We start from the raw sequence: 20,590 nt of genomic DNA on the forward strand, positions 1-20,590 counted from the left end.
TTTCCACGCATTTTCTCATTCCGCTGTGTATCAAAAATGAAAGGATCGTTTTTTTTTCCTCACCGTTTTTGACTGATGCCGGATAGGGAAAAGCGGCCGCCCGCGTGTCACGTGTGCTAAAACCGCGCGACAGATGCACGCTGCAACCACAAACCCCGCCCCACCACGATGAACCTGCAGTGTGATGATACAACACACACACACAACACTTTTTTTCCATCCTTTCCACTTGCAGTCCGCGTGGCCATTTGCAACAACAGAGAGAACCGCATCAGGATAATCCACATTTCCACTAAATCCACCCGAATGCCGCTGTGTGGTGGAATTTTCCCGACCGAGGGTAAAACGCCAGGCCGGTTTTTTCTGCACTTAATCCATTGTGCAGTGTTTTCCACTGACTTTTTTTCTACCCCACAACAACCGAAGCCGCACTGGTGTTGTGTGTCTGTGGTTAGGCTAGATCAACCCGAAAAAAGTAACCCAACTACTTGGGCTTGCCTCAAATAATTGTACCACCGCCACAGCGGAGGGGGGGATTGGGGCCAAAAAAAGAAAGGCTGTTTTGTGTGGTGACCACAAAGCCTCAAAAATCCAACAAAAGTCCACCCTCGCCGTTTACGCCCGCTCACACAGGGTGGGGGGACGATTTTCCAGACCATTGCTGGTGTTTGGTTCCGGAAAGAAAGCCCATTTGTTTATGTGTGCGCATGTGATGTGGGGGGCGATGAGGGGAGAGTGTCGGATAGCCGGAACCATAATCGGACTAATGTTAGAATTGTCTCCCTCTCCCTCCCCTCGTGGCCAGAAATTAATGGTTAGGAAGGAAGGGAAAAGTGAGTGCTGAAAGGGACAGCTGAATATGTATGTAAATATCGTTAGAGATTATCGATTTTTCGTATGTCCGGTGGCGGAAAAACGAAACTAATCCGAGACGAGTGTTCCAAATCACACAAAGGAAAACTTTGCCGTCCTTGCTTCTGCTCCCTTTCCGCCATCACGCTCCGTTCCCTTACGCACACACCGCATGTACCGCTGTTTTGTGCAAAGAAAACCGAGCGCCTCTCTCTCTCTTAGTCATGTTAATTTAACTGAATACGTAAGCGATCCTGTGGGTATAATCCTCCCTTCGTGTGTTTATGTACTCTAGTGTTTGCCTTTTCCTTTTCCACTGGTGGAAATGCTTTTTGTGTGTGTGTGTGTGTGTGGGAGGGGGGGGGGCCGCTGCGGAAGTTCTGCATACAAACGAGCGATAAACATCGCCGATGACATGATATTAACATGTCATTAACTGTGGCCGTTCATCTAAAGGCAAATGCTACTTTTGCTCCTCGGTCTCTCTCTCTCTCTCTCGCTCTCTATTTGTTTGCCAGTTTGTTTGCCGCCACTTTCACATTAGAGCACCACGGGCTCGATTACACCAGTCCTGCCAGCTCAAATTACCATAACGGAGCAGCGCTGTGCAAAGCTGTGCGTATAAACATGTGCGGGCGATGGAAATTGGCAGAAAATTATAGCTCCATTCCCAGCGACGAACCAATTTGTAATTCCAGCGCGACAACAATTCACCAGTGGGGATGGGGAAAACAAATCATAATCGGTTGTGGTTTGGAGCCGTTTTTTTTGTGGATGTTGTTGTTTGTGTTGTGTTTGCATCGGTATTGCTCGCACAAATCAAATTAACTGTTATCGATCGGCTTCCGATAAAGTGCAGCATTGGCCAGTGATATCACACATCGCTCATATCGCTCGGCGGGCACACACACACGTCCACCGGGTGGTGCCGGGAACCGTTTTATTGATTTCCATAATGAGTGTTTGACGTGTTTATGAGCAGCGGAGCAGCGTTCAAATTTCTAATCGATTTGTTTTTTATGAGGTGCTTTTTGGTCGCGTGAAAAAAATAAAGTAGATAACAGACACACACACACACATTAATAAACGGTTATTTTATCGCGCCACCACCATCACGTGCAGTCGTTAAACAAAATGAGGGAAGCCAACGCCAATAAAATATGAATCTTTTCGGCGCTGTTCGCTGTCGTTTGGCGCAGTTTGTGCTGTTGGCAGCACCACACGGCTCTGTGCTGTGTGTTTGGAGGATGACACACCTGTGAATAAGAGGAGTGCTTTTATGGTGATAGTTTTCACTTTTCGTCGAGGTTGTTTGTTTTTTTTTTCCCCCGTAGGGTATTTAAAAATCAATAAACGCGCTCGCACACACGGTTAATGTCTTAAAAAGAATAACAGAATCCCTGTTTTTTATGTTTTTCACACATTTTATGACCGTTTCAAATTTCAAACCTTCGGGCCAACCTTTCGGACGAAGTTGCTCTGTGTTGCCGCGTAAGAGTAGTGGAAGAGGAGGGAGGATATATAAAACGAACCATACACACACACACGTGGTTTTAAAAGGGAAAAGTTTTCTCATTCTGGGTTCGTTTCCTGCTGCATTCACTCGAAATGTGTCCATTTATAGTCTCGCAATGTTGCTAGTGGAGGGTTAACAAGTCAGGACGAAATAGCATTTATTTTACCGTCCTTTCAACTTCCTTATCCACCGCTCTGCAACCGGTAGCAAAGGGAGGGGGGTGGGTGCGTAGTTTTAAGCGGAGAAAATTCATCCCGGAGAAAAATCGGAAAAGTTTCTCTAGTCATGAAATTGGAGATACAGAAAATAAAAAAGACCGGAACGAACTTCCGGTGTTGTTTTTGCTCCTTCACCGTCGTCGTCGTCGTCGTCGTACGTTAAATAATTGCAGCTCCACAGCTTCCTTCCAGTTCCAGTGGCGTGTTTAGCCGTTTTTGTTACGCTTCGTACGACAGAGTGCACAAAAGAGTTTTCCTTTCCCGTTTTTTTTTTTTTGTTGCGGGAGGAGTAGAAAATATTTAGCTTTCGCCTTTTTTGCGACTGATTGAGCAAACGGCGTAAGGGAGGAAATAAACGGTCCGTGTGTGTCACATGATTCACTTCAAGCGTATTTATCCATTTCCATTGTGTGTTGCTTTTGGGGTGCGTCTGTTTAACTTGTTTCCATATCCCTGTTCCGCAATGCACCATTCCCATTTCCTTTCGGTGTTCTTTTTATCCTTTTTTTTTATCCCCCGGGTTGTACAGAAGCCCGGGAAAAAGGCGCAAACAGAAGGGAAAACAAGAAAAACCCCAAAATCGAAACGATATGTAAATGCTCTTTTCCGGCCCTGTGTGGTGCTTGCTGGCTGTGCGCCCCCCCCCCCCCACACCATCGGGGTCAAAATCATCCCTTCGGTGGTCTTTTATTTGACCACGCAACAGAACGATGTTCGGCCGGAGTTGAACCATAAAAAAGCCGGAATAAATCCAGCAACGGAGAGGAAGAAGAAGGTGCACGTGTCGGAGGTTGTGATAAAAAAAAAAAAAAAAACACCCCTTTCAATTTGCCATGCCAAGCGTGTGTTTGCGTATGCGTCTATGTGTGTAAGGCGCACAAAGCGCGATAAATTAGAATTCTTTTCTCAACAATCGTGGAACCGTAACTAGTTCCACTATTATGCTACCGTTCGCTTCCCGATCACATTACTGTGCTGCTGCTGCAGCACTTGGGAGACGGGGAGGTGTTGTCTTTCCGCCTTCACGGGGGACCGTTGCAAATTTCCTAAATATATCGAATTAAGCCAGCCAGCCCATTCGCCGGCTTCGGCCAAAAACGAACACTCCTAATGGATTTCCGGTTTGATTTTTATTACCATCAATCGCGCACTGACGACACGAATCTGTAGCGAATGCTGTTAAAGTATGTTTCCGCCACCGCCACCGTGAGTGAACAGTGAGCAAACAATGGAACGCGACGCAATTTATGTCTCGTTGCCTTTGTGGGAAAGCAGAATGAGGTGGAACGAAGTAGTGCTTCGCGTTTTATTACGACACTTTTTGTATGTGTCTGTATTAATCCAGTAAAACAAAAATGCAAATAGTAATGGGTACACAAACACGGTGATTCCAAGCATAATCACATCGTATTATAAAAATATCAATCAAACGAAACTGGCTTCATAAAGGCACCGGCCTCCGACTCGATGCAGATAAGTAGCTTGCACGCTACTACAGTGTGTCAAAAACCAATCGCACAACGTGGGAAAATTAACATCACAAAGCTCCTCTCGCGCTATCTCGGCACACAGTTAATGCTCTGCTGTAATCCCATCCAATCCGGCTCCATCGGTGAACTCATTCGACACTCATTTAGCCTCTCTCCCCTTAGGCGCTGTGTGTGCTTGTTTGTCGGCTACTGTTTTGTGCTACGGGTTTGTGTGCACTCACCCGGAAAAACAGCCCCGGCGGTGTGGTTTTTTTGTGTGGAAAATTGATTTGCACCGCGGATCGATGAATTGATGAGGAAATGCACTTTCCTTCTCTGCCTGCCTGTTGTGGCAATTCTGACCTTTCCACCACCCCCCGGTCAACACAAAAAAAGGAACCAACCCTTTCCTGATTTATATCATGCAGTCTCCCCTCTACGGTGTCTGGAATGTATTTCCGCAGGTCACGTTTAAATAGTTCAATATTTCAATTTTGATACATTCGATAGATACGCGGCGCCGCGTCGCGCTGTGCGCTCTTTCATGTGGACACACGAACCACCACCACACCACAGCCTGAGCGAATTTTTCCCATTCCAGAGATGTTAGGGAGGGGCACTGCACGAAAAAAGGGGTCGAGCAACGGTACGGACGGGGATCCTAACCAAATCCTTTTACGCGTTCCATTTGCCATGATGGCCCCTGGTGCTGTGGTGGAAGGCAGGCAGGCTGGCACGTGGACACATAAAACGGGCGCACACTTACTTAATGCGCGCGTCATCAGTCATAACCGCAACCGCAGTGTTTTGAATAGAGTTAAATGGCGGTGGGTGGTTTTTGAACATGGAAAGGGAGGGGAAGGAGAAGGCGAGAAGGGGGGTGTGCGGTGTCCGGTCCGGTTGCAATGATGACTTCCCGAGTTTTCCCGAGTACGGCTGATGGGGGTAGCATCATCATCGTCCATCCATCATGCTCTGTCATGTTTGATGTTTGCCCATTGAACGTGCATAATTTCCACTAATAAACTGATTTCATATTTGTCCACTCTTGTGTGTGTGTGTGTGTGTGTGTGTGTGTGTGTGTGTGTGTGTGTGTGTGTGTGTGTGTGAACTTTTCTGCCGTGCCTTCTCCACCTTCCGGTCCCTTTCTTTGATACATCCAAATATGTTTGATGCCATGTGTGTGCATTCGGGCGGATGAAATCCATCAACTTTGGCATTTGCATTTTATGTTTTTCACTTGTACGGTGAAACTTCAAACAATCACAACGGGGGGCCGTGTGTGTAGACGGTCGGGTTGGTCAACTTATCGTACATATTTTATCACTTTTTTCTGTTTGATGCTGTGTGCTGTCTGTGAGATTGATAAAGCAGCATGGAAAATGTAAAGCGCTTCCAAGGACCGACGAAATCACCCAGACAAAGCTGTGACGGGACATGCTGCCAAACAGACACAAGGACAGGTCAGCAGGCAACGAACGGAAGGAAAGGGAAGCTGATTCAGCAAATAATGTGTCACAAATACTGTGGTTCAGCGCGGAAAAGCATGCATGTTATCGAAAGTTAATCCATTGAAAAGGCTGTATCGTGTGCCTCTCTAATTAAACCAATTGCGTGAAAGGAAAGGGAACTAATGAATTGCATTCTCAATCGCCTCTGCTCAACGTTTTATTCGAATGTACAAATGTGTGTGTGTGTATTAACATTATATTTCTCCCCATCCTCACTGTTTTTTTTCTGTATTATTCGTTCCCTTGCGCATTCCCTCGGTGTGGGGTAATACGAGACCCGATCGATCGAATGATATGTCGTGGCTGCTGCTCAATTACAAAAAAACGAGAAACTCGTACCACATCCGGGGAGGATCATAAATGCTGTTTTGCCCTCCGATCGTCACGCTCCGGCACACAAAACCGTCCACAACTCATTAAGCGAGACGGACGGTAAAATAACACCTTTGGTGCGCTGTGTTACACCACCACCCCGCACACAACGAAACGAATAAAAAATAAAAACAAAAACGCAGAGACATTCGAACGAGAGAAGCGCGCGCGCGCGTTTGTGTGCATGCAATTGAACGCTTAATTTATCCATCCTCCGGTCGCCCTTGTTTGTGTGTGTGTGTGTGTGTTTGGGACTGCGATTGCATCCTATTGCAATTTGCGTCGCCATGAATATCCGGTTTGACGTGGCAAGAGAGCTCAACGCGATGCAATATTCTTTCACACAGCTTCATTCTGTGTTTCGATTTCTCGCGCCTTCCGAACGCATCATTTTCCTTTTCTTGCGCCCTTTTCTCGCACGCTCAACCCCTCCCTACCGGTTCCATTCACAACGTCCTCGTTCTCCCCTTTTGGGGCTGTATCTGCCGTAACTCTTTCACCTTCTTCCTACGCTTACGCAATTGCTCCAGCGTTTAATGTGTGTACCCTGCGACGAAGAAAGACGCTTCCCTGGAACGAAGAAGTTGTTCCCTTCCCTACAAGGTGATATCTCTCTTTCACGCTTGCCCTCTTCCTCTCCCCCCCCCCCTTCCCCCTCAAACAGCGATGTGAAGGTGAATGATTTTGATGATATTTTTGCACAAACATAAAACCTCCCTGTGCTCCTCCCGACCGTCGTCATGCCGAGAAGAAGCGTTTGCGTGAGAATGAGCGCTTTGCTTCGCTGGGAGCAGGGAAAGTTAGCATCTCGCCGCAGATTGGGACGAGAACACATTGTTGAAACCGCGTGGCTGTGTTGTAAGAAGGGGGTCGAGCGGGTTTGTCCCTTTCCCCCCCCCCCCTCTTCCCACCTCCATGGGTTTGCAAGATGGTTCAACTTTCGCGCGCCAACAGTGAGTGGTGAGTGCATTTTTACAATTGCATCAAGGGTGTGTGTGTGTGTGCGGCCCGATGGTTGAAGGGCAGCTGGGCAGGGTTGCGCTGTGCGTGATTATTTTTGCCCTTTTTTGACACGAACTATTAAACCGGAATTCGCTTCTCTGTGTACGTGTGTGTGTGTGTGTGTGTGTGTGTGTGTGTGTGTGTGTGTGTGTGTGTGTGGCACGGCAGCAGCTCTGTTCAGTGTTCGTGCAAACGGTCGGTTGATTATAGCGATTATTATGCATTCTTACCGTGTATGGTAGGGCAGTTTGCAAAAAAGGCGGGTGGGCCGTTCGGTTCTTGCCCAAAACAGGATACAGGAGTTAATTTTTATACTCCCCAAAAAACAAAAAAAAAACACAAAAAAGCCGTTGGCTTCGTTTCTCGTTGCGAATGTGACGAAATGAGTCTGTTGCAGGTTGATTATTTTCGTCCTCTTCTCTCGATTCCATTCCCTTTTTTCTCCCCCACCCCCCGGTAGATGATGAAACAAGTTGTCAACGAATGTGTTTGTCCTTGTAAAAAGTGTGTGTATGTTTGTGTGCGTGCACACAGACAAAACCAAAACGTGAAATCGATAAGAATGGAAAGTAGCGCTTAACAAAAACAGCAACGACCGTTAACGTACAGCGGTTAATAATGGTCGGTACAGACAGGCGGATGCATATAATGCTGTTCCCGGCTGATGCACTTCTCCCCTCCCCCCCCCCCTCTCTCTCTCTCTCTCTCGTTAATGCACATCCAGAACGTTTATATGCTTTTTAATTTTATTTATTTATTGGTCTAAATGGTATGCGCTTCTCGGTGCAGCAGCAGCAGCAGCAAAAGTGCATGCGTGCGTGTACCCCGGCCGTTGTGGTGTGCACTGCATCGAGTACATATCCTGCAGGTGTGTGCGTTTGTGTCTTTGGCTGGAAACGCCACTTTCTCTTGCCCCCTTTTTCCCCTCACTGCGCCGAGGACAGCGAGGCAGCAAAGGGAAAACGGCAAACGCTTCAGAACGTGAAACAAGTTTCTCAAAAGAATAATGTTTCTTCCCCCTTCGTTCTGCTTCACCGTTTTGCTTCGCTCCTTGTTGCTATCCCACCAACTAACGTCGCTTAACGTTTATCGAAAGCATTTTTCAACACAACAACAAAATCCAAAACAACAACAAAAACGCACACAGAATAAGGCAGCAGACACGGAAAAGGAAAGGTTGCGAACGCAATGGACATGTTCTCGACATCGGTTGGTTGATTTCCTTTTCGGGCAGCTTTGGAAACAGTTTTCGCATCTCGCACCACGACACCGGCGCGGATGTGGGAATCGGTTTTATCTTGCCCCTCCGTCATCGTCCTCAACCGTCATGCATCGACCGGACGCGCGGGCACATGGATGAAAATGTCTCAGCGTCACACCGCGCGGGTTCGTCGTGTCGTGTGTTTTTGTGTCTTTTCTTCGTCCTTTCGAAACACGGCGTTTGGGAAGGAGAGTTATTTATTTGTATTTTTTTTTTCTGTTTTGGACGATGAACGATTATGGCAGCCGGAATGGAAAGGTACATGTCCGATATCATTACCCCCCCGTCTTCCGCAACCTGCCATCCTCTGTGGTGGTAGGCTATTATTTTAGGTTATCAAAATTATCATCAATTAATCTTGCGGTATTTAAGTGATAGGTTGCACTCTCGTGGTCACACGTGGCTACGTTCGTACCGGGCCTGTGTGTTCGTGTTTTAAGTTTTATCTGATAGTGCGTTTTCGAAAAAAGAAAGATAATTAATGCAATGCATAAGGAGCTTAATCCCTCCCTTTATTTCCGGAGGGGTTTGAAATGTGTGTGTGTGTGTGTGCATGTGCTGCACATGTTGGTCGTGCCTTTGTGGCACCACGTGGCATTTAATTCTGATCACGCGTGCAATTAAAAGTAGAACGTAAATGGAACACATTTTAACGTTGAACAATTTTCGAATCGAAAAGTATTATAAATAGGGTAATAAAAAACTGCTCTTAGCAATAAACATTGATAGGCCCAATTTCGTACAAAGCAATGCAAAATAATTCGCGAAAAAAAAGACTTTTGTTTGACATAATGCTCCTGACCACGACCCCCCTGCTACTAGTACTTGTGGTGAAATGACTCTGTGTGTGTGATTTAAACAAAAATACCCTCCAACCCAACCGGACTAGTTCCCCGCGGCGTGTAGTGGAAGGAGAAATAAATCCTGCAATTATGCTCCCTCACGTGCGGTGTGTGGGCCATAGGGATTACCGTGCGGCCAGTAACAACCACAAACAACCTCCACTCCACCGCACTGGTAGCAAATTTCAGCAAGAAAGTGAGGGGAAAGAAGAAAAAAAGGGCACTGCATTACACCGCACCCCCTTCGAAACCAACAATCATCCCTCCTTGTGCCCCCCCCCCCCCACCCGGCCCGCCTTGAGCTGCACAGCAAAAACCCGTTTTCGGGGGGAGCGATATCAAAAATGCATCGAAACTGCACATGAATGTGGCAGTGGTGGTGGTGGTGGTGGCGGCGCAGTGTGGCCTTTTTTTTGCAGAAGATGGAAAAAAATGGCCCGCGCAAATTCGCATCAATGACGCGACCGAACCGTGCGTTTGTGTGTTTGTGTACTTAAGGGGTTTTAATTTTTCAGCCAACTCCTCTCTACTCACCACAATTTGTGTGCAATAATAATCCCCGGGAACTGCCGCTCCTGCACCCATGCAGAGTGTGATGTGCACAGGGCTATAAGAAAATCGTAATAAACATTAACAGCACTCACCGGCGGTGTATGTATGTGAGTGCATTGGTAGGAACAAGGGTGGCAAGACTTTTGCCAACGAGATTTGCGCACCCGGCTCTGGGGTCTCGATAATGAAATGAACGATTTTATTACATTGCAGGAGGGAAATTAAACAAAACCGGGCAAACGTTTTACTGCGGTGCAATTTTGTGCGTTCGCACCCGAATGAATCATTGTGGCACTGCATGCATTTTGTGTGTGTTTGTGTGTTTTTTCTCTCTCTCTTTTTCCTCCGCTTCTGTTTAATTTCGTGTGCATTCGCCTTCCATCAATAATGGACAGGCGATTGACGTAAAATCAATTCTAAAATTAAAGCGCATTGCTGCTGCCGTTTCCATTCTGCAACGTTGCATCCACCACCACAACACCCCCCCACCCTATGGTGCACCAATGGAATGAGTGCAAAAAAAAGCAAACAAACAAACTGTATGGAATGATGCGGCTTGATATAGAGGAAAAGTTTAACATTAATCAGTTTATGTCAATTCATGTTTACCACCACCATCATCCACCACCGCGGGCGGGGCCGCAAGGATTAATTAAATCCCTTTACTGACAGCTGCCTTAATTGCGGAACACAATATAATAACGATTTGGGGGGGGGGGAGTGATGCAGAGCGCTTGCAGGGAGAGCTTTTATGTGTCGTCCATCCACTTCGGCAAAATAAATGACGCGTTGAAAACCGTTGAAAAAACGGCAAAAATTCGAAATGGTAAAGCGTCCACAGCACACACATACACGTCTGTGCAAATATATTCGGCCACACACACACACACACACACGCAGGCGCACATGCACACGCAATGGTCAAAAATGCAACGCGCAGCGAGTTGCATAACCTTTCTCTGCTCCTTTCGAAACTTCCATTTTTCCCCCTTTTCGCGGGGTTTTTCGGTGAAGCAGCAGGTTAAAAACGTGCCCCTTACGAAAAGCTTCAACGCTTCGATGTCTCCATTCCCCGTGTGCCAAATCGAAGGCCACCTCTACCACCACCACCACCACCATCAGGAGCAAAGCGCGGGAAGAACATAACAGAATCATTATCCAATCAACTCTTCCCAGCTTTCTGCAAAATGCTGGTGTGTTTTCTTCCCCCCTCCCCACTTTTGGTGCGTTCCTTCTCTCTCTCTCTCTCCACACACTTGCATGTTGCGGGAGAATGCAACTACCCTTCGGGAACTGTGCACACACTCACACACACACTCACTCGCAATGCCAAGCGAAGGAAAATGTCGAATGTCGCTCGAATAAAGTGCCCCAAGAGAAGCACTGGAATTTTATGTGCGCGCCACCACATGCATGTGCATGATGCGACGACGGTGCAAGCGGTTACCTCGACGGAACCGGTCCTGGCGGGTGTGTAATGGTGTGGTGCCGCAAGAATTACTGTCGAGATGATACGCTTTTTTTTTTGTGTGTGTATGTTTGTTTGCGCCAACATCCAGCATTTCCGCGCGCGCGGAATGTTCTTTGGTGCATCGGGATTTTTCTCTTCCATTTCCTTTTCGTTATGCATGTGTGTGACTGTGTGTGTGTGTCTAGGCGTATGTAAACACGCTATGCACACAGCTCTTGTGCTCTTTTGCTTAAACCGAACCTCCTTCTCCCTGGTGCGCGCGATGCGTATAAAATGTATAATCACTTATGATTGGCATTAGCAGAATTAGTTGGCATGTTTTTCTGTGCCGTTTGTGCCAGCCAAGCCGAGCCGCCGAGCATAATGGCGCCTCGCGAAGTGTGAAGAGCAAACAAACACGTGGGGGAATAACAAAATAAAAAAAAATAAATAATAACGGGGAAATTCAATCTTCCCCGCCAACGCGAGAGAGAGTGTAACGCCGCCGTGTGCGCGGCGCTGCATTCTGATGCCCGAAGAATGATGCTTTGGAATGCAGTTTTTAAGTTCGTGCTCGTTATGGGCACTAAGAGAGACGGATTTTGCAGCTAGTGAGTCGTGATTGATGCTGTTAATTAGTGCAATAAGGTCTAGGGAAGTAACTTCTTCATCTGTCGTTTCTTTTTGCCTCCCTTCTGTGTAGCCTCTTTTGCTTCTTACGCATACGCACGTCTAGGCTTGACGCGGTCTCAATATCTCGGTCAACGGAAAAATGTGACGCTTAGGGAGGGGCGCGATTCAGGAAGAAACCCGTTCTGCATTCTTGAGGCGCAAACGGCGGCGCGTAAAAATTCTTTATGAAGCGTCTGTTTTTTTGTGATAGAAGAAATGAATTTTCCTGCATGCAAATCATTGCTGAAGGGATTTATATTTGCATCACATGTTGCATTTTTTCTCTTCGTTTTGATAAGCAACACTTTTAAACACACATTACACTAGCATGTGTGTGTTGCTCTTATTGTGTTTGCATAATGTTGCTCTTCCATGTTTTAATTTCACATTCATCCGGCGTCCCGAAACGTTTAGTGTGGCAGAATAAATGTACACCAAACATACCTTGAATAATTCTTTTCATTGTGTGTATGTCTGCGTTTATATTTGCATAAGGACCATCTGGTTTTTTTTTCGTCTGCCCCGCACACTCACCTCAGTTGTTCTTGTTTGTTATTTGTGTGTGAATCGGTTTGGAAAATTGAATGCTAATTAGTGTGCAATTATTAGCATACGGTTGAGGTGTTGCGGCGGTCGCTGCGAGGATTTATTTATCTATCCATTTTCACCCTTTTTCACACCCACTCCCCTCTCCCTCCCCGTGTGCTCTCACTCTCGTGCCTCATGCTTAACTTGTGTTGCGAGTTTATAATGAGTGGCAAAGAAAAGACCGCACAAACCGCGCAGTTCGCGCTCTCCCAGACGAGCTGTCATCGACAGGTCGAAGCTCTCTCTCTCTATAAGTTTAACTTTATAGTAATTATATAGCATAATTTCTGTTCCTCCTCACTCACAAATCCTCCCCCCCCCCCCGCCTGCTCCATTTCGTCAATAATCGGTTGCCGAGTGGCGTGGTAAACATTTAATGTTCCGTCGAATAATTAAAACTTCATTACGGAGGGCTCAAACACACACACACACACCCACACGCACCCATTCACACATCAGTTAATGATGACGAGACACGGTGGTTGGTGTGTGCATTTTGCTTCTTCTTTTTTTTTGTCGCAATTCGAATGCACCGATAAAAACAAAATACTCACACAACCTCTAATGGATGGGTGCAATACATGCGCTTTACGTTTTGTGGTGGTGCAAGGAAATAATCGCTTTCAATAATTTATTACATTTATCATGTGCCCAGTCCCAGAGTCAGCAGCGGGTGCATACATTATGCTCGGTGCTCTGCGAACAACAACACCATCACACAACACGCACGGAGTGTGTGATGGTTGAGTGATCGAGCGGAATGAACGTTCTGACACATGGTGGTTCGTCGTTTACCGGCACATTAATTCAACCGTCGTCTCCCCAAACAACGGCGACGCGTACAATTGTTTTTATTTTTATCTTCACCAGCGCGCACACACACACACAAAAAATGGCATTAAAATTCCAACGTGACTGTAATATCGATTACTACCACTGCTTGTTTTGTACACTTTGTCGCCAGAAAACAATTACCTGCAACAAACAAACAAAAAAGACGGAGTTAGAGTTAGCAGCAGCAGCAGCAGCAGCAGCAGCAGCAGCAGCAGCAGCGGGTGCGTGCGTGATGGTACGACACGCATCTTATTTTCACAATTACGATTATGAATGTTGCAACCCCCCTAACACCACCCCCTTAAATGGAAGTGTCTAGCCTACCTGCCTGCCTGCACCACATCATGCAAATCGAATGCAAAATAAATAAAAAAACAAAAAGAAAAACAAACGGGGTGGCACACCAAACTTTTCATGTCGTCAATCCCGCGCGAGCACGACGCGCGCCTGTCCCCTTCTTCCTGGTGCCGGTTGTTGCTGTCACTGTTGGCCCGTGTGTGTTGCCTCACTTGGTTGTTCCGTTGTTGACAGCCGCTGTTTGCTAGTTTGTGTCGTTTGTTTGGGTAACCTTTCGACCCGTTCGCCCCCTTTCTTTTTCTTTCCTTTTACGCTGCGCTTATTATTATGCATTCCCCATTAAATGCACCTTGCGCGTTTGCGTTTGCGTTTAATGTTACACCTTTTACGCTTATGCTTTTTAAAACATTTTTACTCCACCCTGGGAGGCAGAGGGGAGGGTTAGAGTGGCAGGCTAACATGGCTCAAAAGGAAGAATATTTGCAACTGCAACATTCACACGCAGCCCAGTGTGCAGGAGCGTGTGCAAGTGCATAATGTTTGTTTATGCTCAGGCGGTGGGGCGGGTCCCTCTCACACACTGCCATTCAATGTGTGCTTTGGCATTATTAATTAAAAAAAAAAAAACGAACAAGAGAGGCAGAACGCAATTTGGCAGATGAGAATGAGTGCGAAAAATCCAAACACACACGGCAGCAGCACATCTTAATGCGCTGTTAAGCGCAAAGGCAAAGGAAAAAGAACGGTGGCGCAAAAGCGGTTCATGCGTGACATTTTTGCAGTTGTTGGCCGCGCTGCTGCTACTTTTGATGATTACCGTTCATTTGGAAGGGGGTGGTAGGGAAGCAACTTACACTTTTACCCGCCCCTCCCCAGTGTCTGCGTAATTACTACTTTACGTGTGATGGTGTGTTTTTTTTGCCTTGCACACATTCATTTGCTCGTATCAATTGCAACCTGCTGCTGCGTGTGTAGGTTATTTTTTTTTGTATTTGTCCCGACTAGTTGCAGCAGTTATGCTTATCGAGATTACCCGAACCCATTTCGATGGTAATGTGCAGCCCCCTCCCCTCCATCATTAAACGAGCTGACCTTTCTCTCTCTCTCTCTCTCGCTTTTCCCCGATGAACGGCGCAAGAACGGCGCGTACCTGCATTCTCTTGCGCCAAGAGGGCTGTGCGCTGCCGTGACGAAATGGCGGTGAGAGTCGAGCGCCGCCTGCCTTTCTTCCAGGATACGTTTCTAGATGAAGTAAGAATGTGTTTTGCTATTTAAATGCGTTTATTTTTTCACTTCCACCGTCATTATTCATTTTCTCAGCAGGAGAAAACAAAGGGGGCGTCGTCTCCACTCTCCACATTCTAACCGCGCCAAGCCCGGTGACGCAAACCCCAAATGGGAAGTGAAGTACGGTAGCGGTTAAGAGTGGCGTGCATTCCTTCCTTCCGACGATCGTTCGCAGAAAGGGTAACAGCACGAACCACCGGAAAATGTAGAGCTTGTTGCAAAAATATCCCAGCCACACCCCACGCCTCATGAACAGTTTTGAAGCTTAACCAACGATTAAGTAGAATAAATATATGCACTTACTACTACTACTCTACCATCGACGCCCAACGGTGGTGTTGAGCCACGGCATGGTGGCATTATTCGCACCACCCGTTTACACACCGTGCCCCCTCCTCCGATGCTAACGATGCACTTGCACCCTTCTCGAGGCGGCGCAAAGGGAACGGAAAGTTCCTTTTAATTTTTTTTATTATTTTATTTTCCTCCCTTGTGCCGTGTTCTCTCGAAGAAAAGTTCGGTTTCGTTTTGTGGTTTGTTTGAGCGCATTTTGCCTTCCTGTGTTGGAAGCGCCTGCCTGTAAAGTGGTCGCGATCGATCATATTGCGGAGAGGAGAGAGAGGTCTGATGGTTGGAAAATGTTAAAGAAAACTCGTTTTTTGCACCATTTGACATTCCTTTCGGGAAGGGGAGGGTAAGAAAAGTAGAATGAAAAGGGAAAGAAAAGGAAAAAGAGAGAGAGAGAGAAAAGCACCCGCCGTGTCAGTGTGCGCAATTGCAAAAGGGAATTTCTGAGCAAAAGGGTCTACGAAGCAGCAGCAGCAACAGCAGCAGACATGAACCTTCTTCAGCCCTTCGCCGGTTGCCGATCAGTGGGTTAACCCTTTAATTAAGTGGCTGCTAATGGCGGGAACAGCATTTTGGGGGCCTCCTCCCCCCTCTTCGTCGAAAAGTCCCTAATTAATGGCCCTAATAATGGTGCAGCTTTTTGGTGACCTGTAACCGTTCGGTCCCTCTCCTCCTTGCCGTTAATCAACCATCTCTCGGTACCTTTGCGTTAATAACCGTTGATCGGGCAGGAAAAGTGCTTCACCTTTAAGGGTTAAGTGAAAAGAACCCAGAAAGGGGGAAGCCATGGCGCAACGTTTGTGTTTGTGTATGGTCCCACCGATCAGAGAGAGAGAGAGAGAGAGAGTAAGGGCGTTGCGATCCGGGGTGTACTTACCGCGATCATCGCCATCAACCAATTCGCAATCACACGAACACGAAGGGGGAGGCAGCAGCAGGAGAACAGACAAGCGACCGGTGTACATCTCTATAGTGTTCGAGGCTCTGAGTGTACAAAGTACTTGTCGAACGGCCCGTGGTGTAGAAAAGATTTTGACTTTAAGAAGTCTTTGTATTCCCTCTGCTCGGTGTCCTGCAGTTGTGTTCGGTCCGTGTGTGTGTGTGCCTTTTGACCATCGTTGACCATCGAACAATGGTCGGTGGGTGATCAGTACAACAGTAACAAAAACTACAACAACAAAAAAACGTTGGAGGGAAGAAGTAAGAACTCGATCACCTTTTGTGCCCTCGCGCGCATTTCTTGCGCTCTCGAGGGTGTCTTTCTTCACATACACAACGTGCTCGCTGGTCGTTCTGGTCAGCTCAGACAACCAGGAGACAAGCGGCAAGAAGGGACGGGCTTCACAGTTGCTGTGTGTGCATTCAAGGGTGCATTAAAAATACAGGCAACACACCACGGCCAACAAAAAGCATCATTTTAAAGTCCTTCCGATCCCGGACACCCTTGAAGTAATGGTATGAATGCGTGCAGCAGCAGCAGCAGCAGCAGCAGCAGCAGCAGCAGCAGCAGCACCATGGGTCTTTTAAAGTGCAACAGCGCAGCGAAACCCCACGATGAAAAGAAGGTCCTCCTCTTTCGATGCGCACCGTGCGCTGATCGATTCGCGCTGTATTTATGAAAAGAAACGCACTGCACTTGGTGCAAGGTTAAGGCCTGGGTTGGTTGGTTATGATTATTTTATTAGTCGGGGACTCGCTCCGAGGTCCGTTCCTGTTTTTTTCCTTTTCTTTGCTCTGCATCGGTTTTACCAATCGGCCAGGCGCGTTTAGCATCCGATTGTGTGTGTGTGTGTATTGTGGCCCGAATGGCATCGGGATCCGTTCGCTGGTCAATTTATCATCTTGCCACTCCAGTCGCGCGCGTATCTTTGATGAAGCTACAGCGTGGCGAACCGCAACAAGAACGAGCACAGAAATTTGCTCAATTATGTGTAGCAACGCGCGCCCTCGCCCTCTTTGGATGTGCTGGTGCACAACAGTGTTTGCCTGTTTGCCGTCCGATTCCTTCTCCTTTTCACCGATGTGTAGTAGGCTGTGTGCTTTTGCCTTTTCCAGCCGCTGCTTCGAGCGATGAATAGAGACCCAGAGGTGTACGTTGAACACATTTGTAAAGAATTGCCTCCACTGCGCACTGCTATCTTCATTTGATTTGTTTTAATTATAACACATTTGCCGGAGATTGATCGAAATCCATCCATCCCTGGCATCGGTGCGGTGGCTGGCATTCAGTGTGCTTCTGCTTGTGCTGCTGCTGCTGCTGCTGCTACCCGTAAGTCCATTAGAGGTGATGATGCACTGAATAAAATGCATGAAACCGTGGTGTGTAGCCCGTTGAGTTCATTTACCATTGCAACTTCCATGCATTCTGCTCTGACACACACACACACACACACACACACACACACACACACACTCATCGTTGATTCGGCTTTTTGTGTCCTCTTTTTGTGCGCCCCACCCCACCCAATCACCCTTACCCCGGTGTGCCAGCGCGTGAGTGATATTTAATCAGCATAAAGAATGCAGAACAAGTTTTTCCTCAAGTTTGCGTGCGCGCTCTCTCTCTCTCTCTCCATCGACGATGCATTCTTCCCATTCTGCTGCAACCCGAGGGCATTTCTTAAGACGAGACACCAACTCTCATCGACCTATCTCTCTTTTTTTTCCTATCGTCCGTTAAGGGGAAAGAAAGAGCAAGAGAAACTCTTTCAATCCAGAGTAGGAAGAGATTGTGATGGTGTGCCAGCTTGGGAAAGCTTATGTACCGGAGGGAAATATAGTGCACGCTACCACCCTCCCCCGCAAAATCGATACCAACCGGTGGGGTGGGGAAAAGGGGGGGGGATGGGTGTAAAGTAAATGTTTGCAAACGATGTAAGCGAATTTATCCACGGCAGCGCTGCACTTCAGTGGCCGGTTAGGAGGACGAGCGTTTGTGGTGCGGCGCGCGGCCAGGGGACGGATCGTTTTGATGGAATGTAGTTTTCGTCTACTGGATCTACACGCTCACCAAAGCCGCGAGTCAAAACGCTCGAAAGAGGATAAAAATTGCTAAAGTACACACACAAACTGTTGTTAATCTGAAAAGCGATGGAAGAGCGCAACGGGGCGGGTCGGGTTATGGGCAGTAAGCATCGGAATTGCTTTCGTAAATGTTAGCTCAATATTAAGCGATCGTCGTGTCTTCTCGCGGGTAAGCTCTACTGTCAACACAGCTGCTACTGTGGGATACTGTGGGTACCGATTGGATTCGTAACGGGAATGAAGGCAAAGGAGTTATCTGACCCGTCGGAAGCATCGCCCCAGACAGCCATCCCGTAGTCTCCTTGCCAGTTGTGGTTTTGATCTTAATGGAGGCGGGTTTTACCATTTTGTGAACAAAGCAAATCAATATTAATATGCTTCACTTCTTCACTGCGCTTATGCTCTGCTCCCTCCCTGTCGTCGGCGTGCGGCGATTCTTCTAAATGACTATACTTTTCGATTTCCGCCCCCCTTTTAATATCATTATGCGCGCGAGGTTTTGGTTGTTTGTAAATTAATGTTTTTCTTGTGTGGTTTTTTCTTTTCTCATTTTTCCCCCGTGTGCAATTTGCAGGATGGTGGCGCCAGCGAGAACAATGAAACCGAAAGCGGTGGCGATGATAACGATGACCACAACAATAATGGCGAAAACGAGGACGCCGAAGAGGAGGAGGAGGACGACGACGAAGAGGACGACGACGACGAGGACGATGATGAGGAGGATTACGACGATGAAGAGGACGACGAGGAGGAGGAGGAAGAGGAGGAGGATGATGAGGAGGACGACGAGGACGAGGAGCGGGACGGCGAAGGGCGAAAGATGCCGCCGCCGGTCGGTGCAGTAGGCACGGCGGGGGACGAGTCAACCGCAACGAGCAGCAGCAGCAGCAGCAGTACTGCAGGGACAGCTGCCGCCGCCGCCGCCGCCGCCACTACCAGTGCCACCAGCGGCTCGTCCACTGCAGCATCGATCGCTTCCACTTCGGGCCCCATTAGCGGCACGAGTGAGGTTAGGTCAGTCGTCGGCAACGGCCAGCAGCAGTCGGCATCGCAGCAGCAACCGACGATGCAAAGCAGCAGCAGCGCCCGAAGCGAGAAGCTGCCAGCCACCGGAAATGGTTTCGAAATGAAACCATCCACCCTGACGTCGGCGCTGGCCCGCCGGTGCCCGCCCGGTGTGGCATCCGGTCGAGTCAGCCGGCAGCAGTCGCCGGCGTCCTGCGACCAAACGCTCAACACAAGCACCAGTAGCGAAAGCAGCAACACCAGCAGCAGCAGTAGCAGTAGTAGTAGTCTAAGTCCTACCACCGGCAGTACTGCGTCATTGGGTCGTTTGCAGAAGGCGGAAGTATCGTCGTCGGCCGAGCAGCTGGGAGCAGCGATAGGCGACGGGCCCGGAAGCACCGACTCCTCGCAGGCAACCGCCGCGACACTAATGGTTGGCGCGAAGCTACCAACGAGCGCTTCCGCCGCCCAGTCGCCACCGGGCCCGGTCGCAGCAGCACCGGTGAAGAAGAAAAGTGTCACGTTTCACACCACGCTCGAGACGACGGACGAGAACATCGTGCGGAAGGTGTACAACCCGGACACGGTTCCGCTGCCATCGATCATCAAGAAGGAGTGTCTCGCCCGGCCGATCCGGCTGAAGAAGAGCTTCAACCGGAAGATGAAAAAGCGGCTGCAGCGGGCGGTGGCGGCGGCGGCCGCTGCCGCAGCGGCCAGTGCGGCCGCCTCCGCGTCGGCCGGCGCGTCCGGTGCGAGCAAAGCGATGGAATGTCTGGTGCGCCCATCCCGGCTGACGGAGATCGTGCAAAAGTCGTCGTCGGGCGGCAAGCCGGCAGCATCCGGTGCTGCGTTGGTGAGCGCACTGGACAGCAAGCCCGGCTGCGGCTCGGTCGGTGGCCTTGGCTTTGGGCTGAAGGTGGCCGAGGGGCCGAAACCGGGTGGCGTTTGCTCCTTCGGAGCGTTGGTTGAACCGGCACCACTGGTACCGCCAGCAGCAGCAGCAGCAACTGCGGCGACGACGACGACGGTGGCCACAGAAGGGGGCGAACTGACGAACAACCGTAATCTCGAAAGCGGTGGCACCCAGTTCGGTGACAAGCGGTTCATTCTGCCGAAGCGGAGCGTTCATTCTAGTCGTGTGATAAAACCGAACAAACGGTTTCTGGACGAGTTTGAGTTGGAGATTAAGAAGAAGAACAAAAACCTGGCTGCGGCGGCTGCCATTGCGGCTGCAGCTGCGGCCGCCGGTACGGGTTCCGCTTTGGGCGGTGGTGGTGCTGGAATCGCCCCGAACTCCTCCTCCACCACGGCAGCCGGTCTGGGAGCGTTGGGCAAACCGATCGGCGGAGAACTGGCAGCTGCTGCCGGAGACGGAAACGAAGGCGACGGTGTGGCCGGAGACGATACAAGGCGAAGGAAGGACAAGAAGAAGCTCGATGAATTGACGGCAGGATCGTCCGACAAACTTTTAGCTACAGGTATGTTTTGTA

At 48.6% G+C, this 20,590-nt stretch overlaps 1 protein-coding gene across 2 annotated transcripts in view; it reads left to right on the plus strand.

The window, feature by feature from the left end:
- Positions 1-20,590, plus strand: part of LOC121587766 (histone-lysine N-methyltransferase trithorax) — a 120,760-nt gene that overhangs the window by 85,047 nt on the left and 15,123 nt on the right. For both annotated transcript variants that reach the window (XM_041904869.1, XM_041904870.1), the window contains exon 2: positions 18,670-20,578. In XM_041904869.1, coding sequence (XP_041760803.1) covers positions 18,670-20,578 — 1,909 coding nt within the window. The remainder of the gene's footprint in view (positions 1-18,669; positions 20,579-20,590) is intronic.

The sequence above is a fragment of the Anopheles merus genome, chromosome 2R (genome assembly GCF_017562075.2).
Source record: "Anopheles merus strain MAF chromosome 2R, AmerM5.1, whole genome shotgun sequence".
In the NCBI taxonomy this organism is placed as follows: Eukaryota; Metazoa; Arthropoda; class Insecta; order Diptera; family Culicidae; genus Anopheles; species Anopheles merus.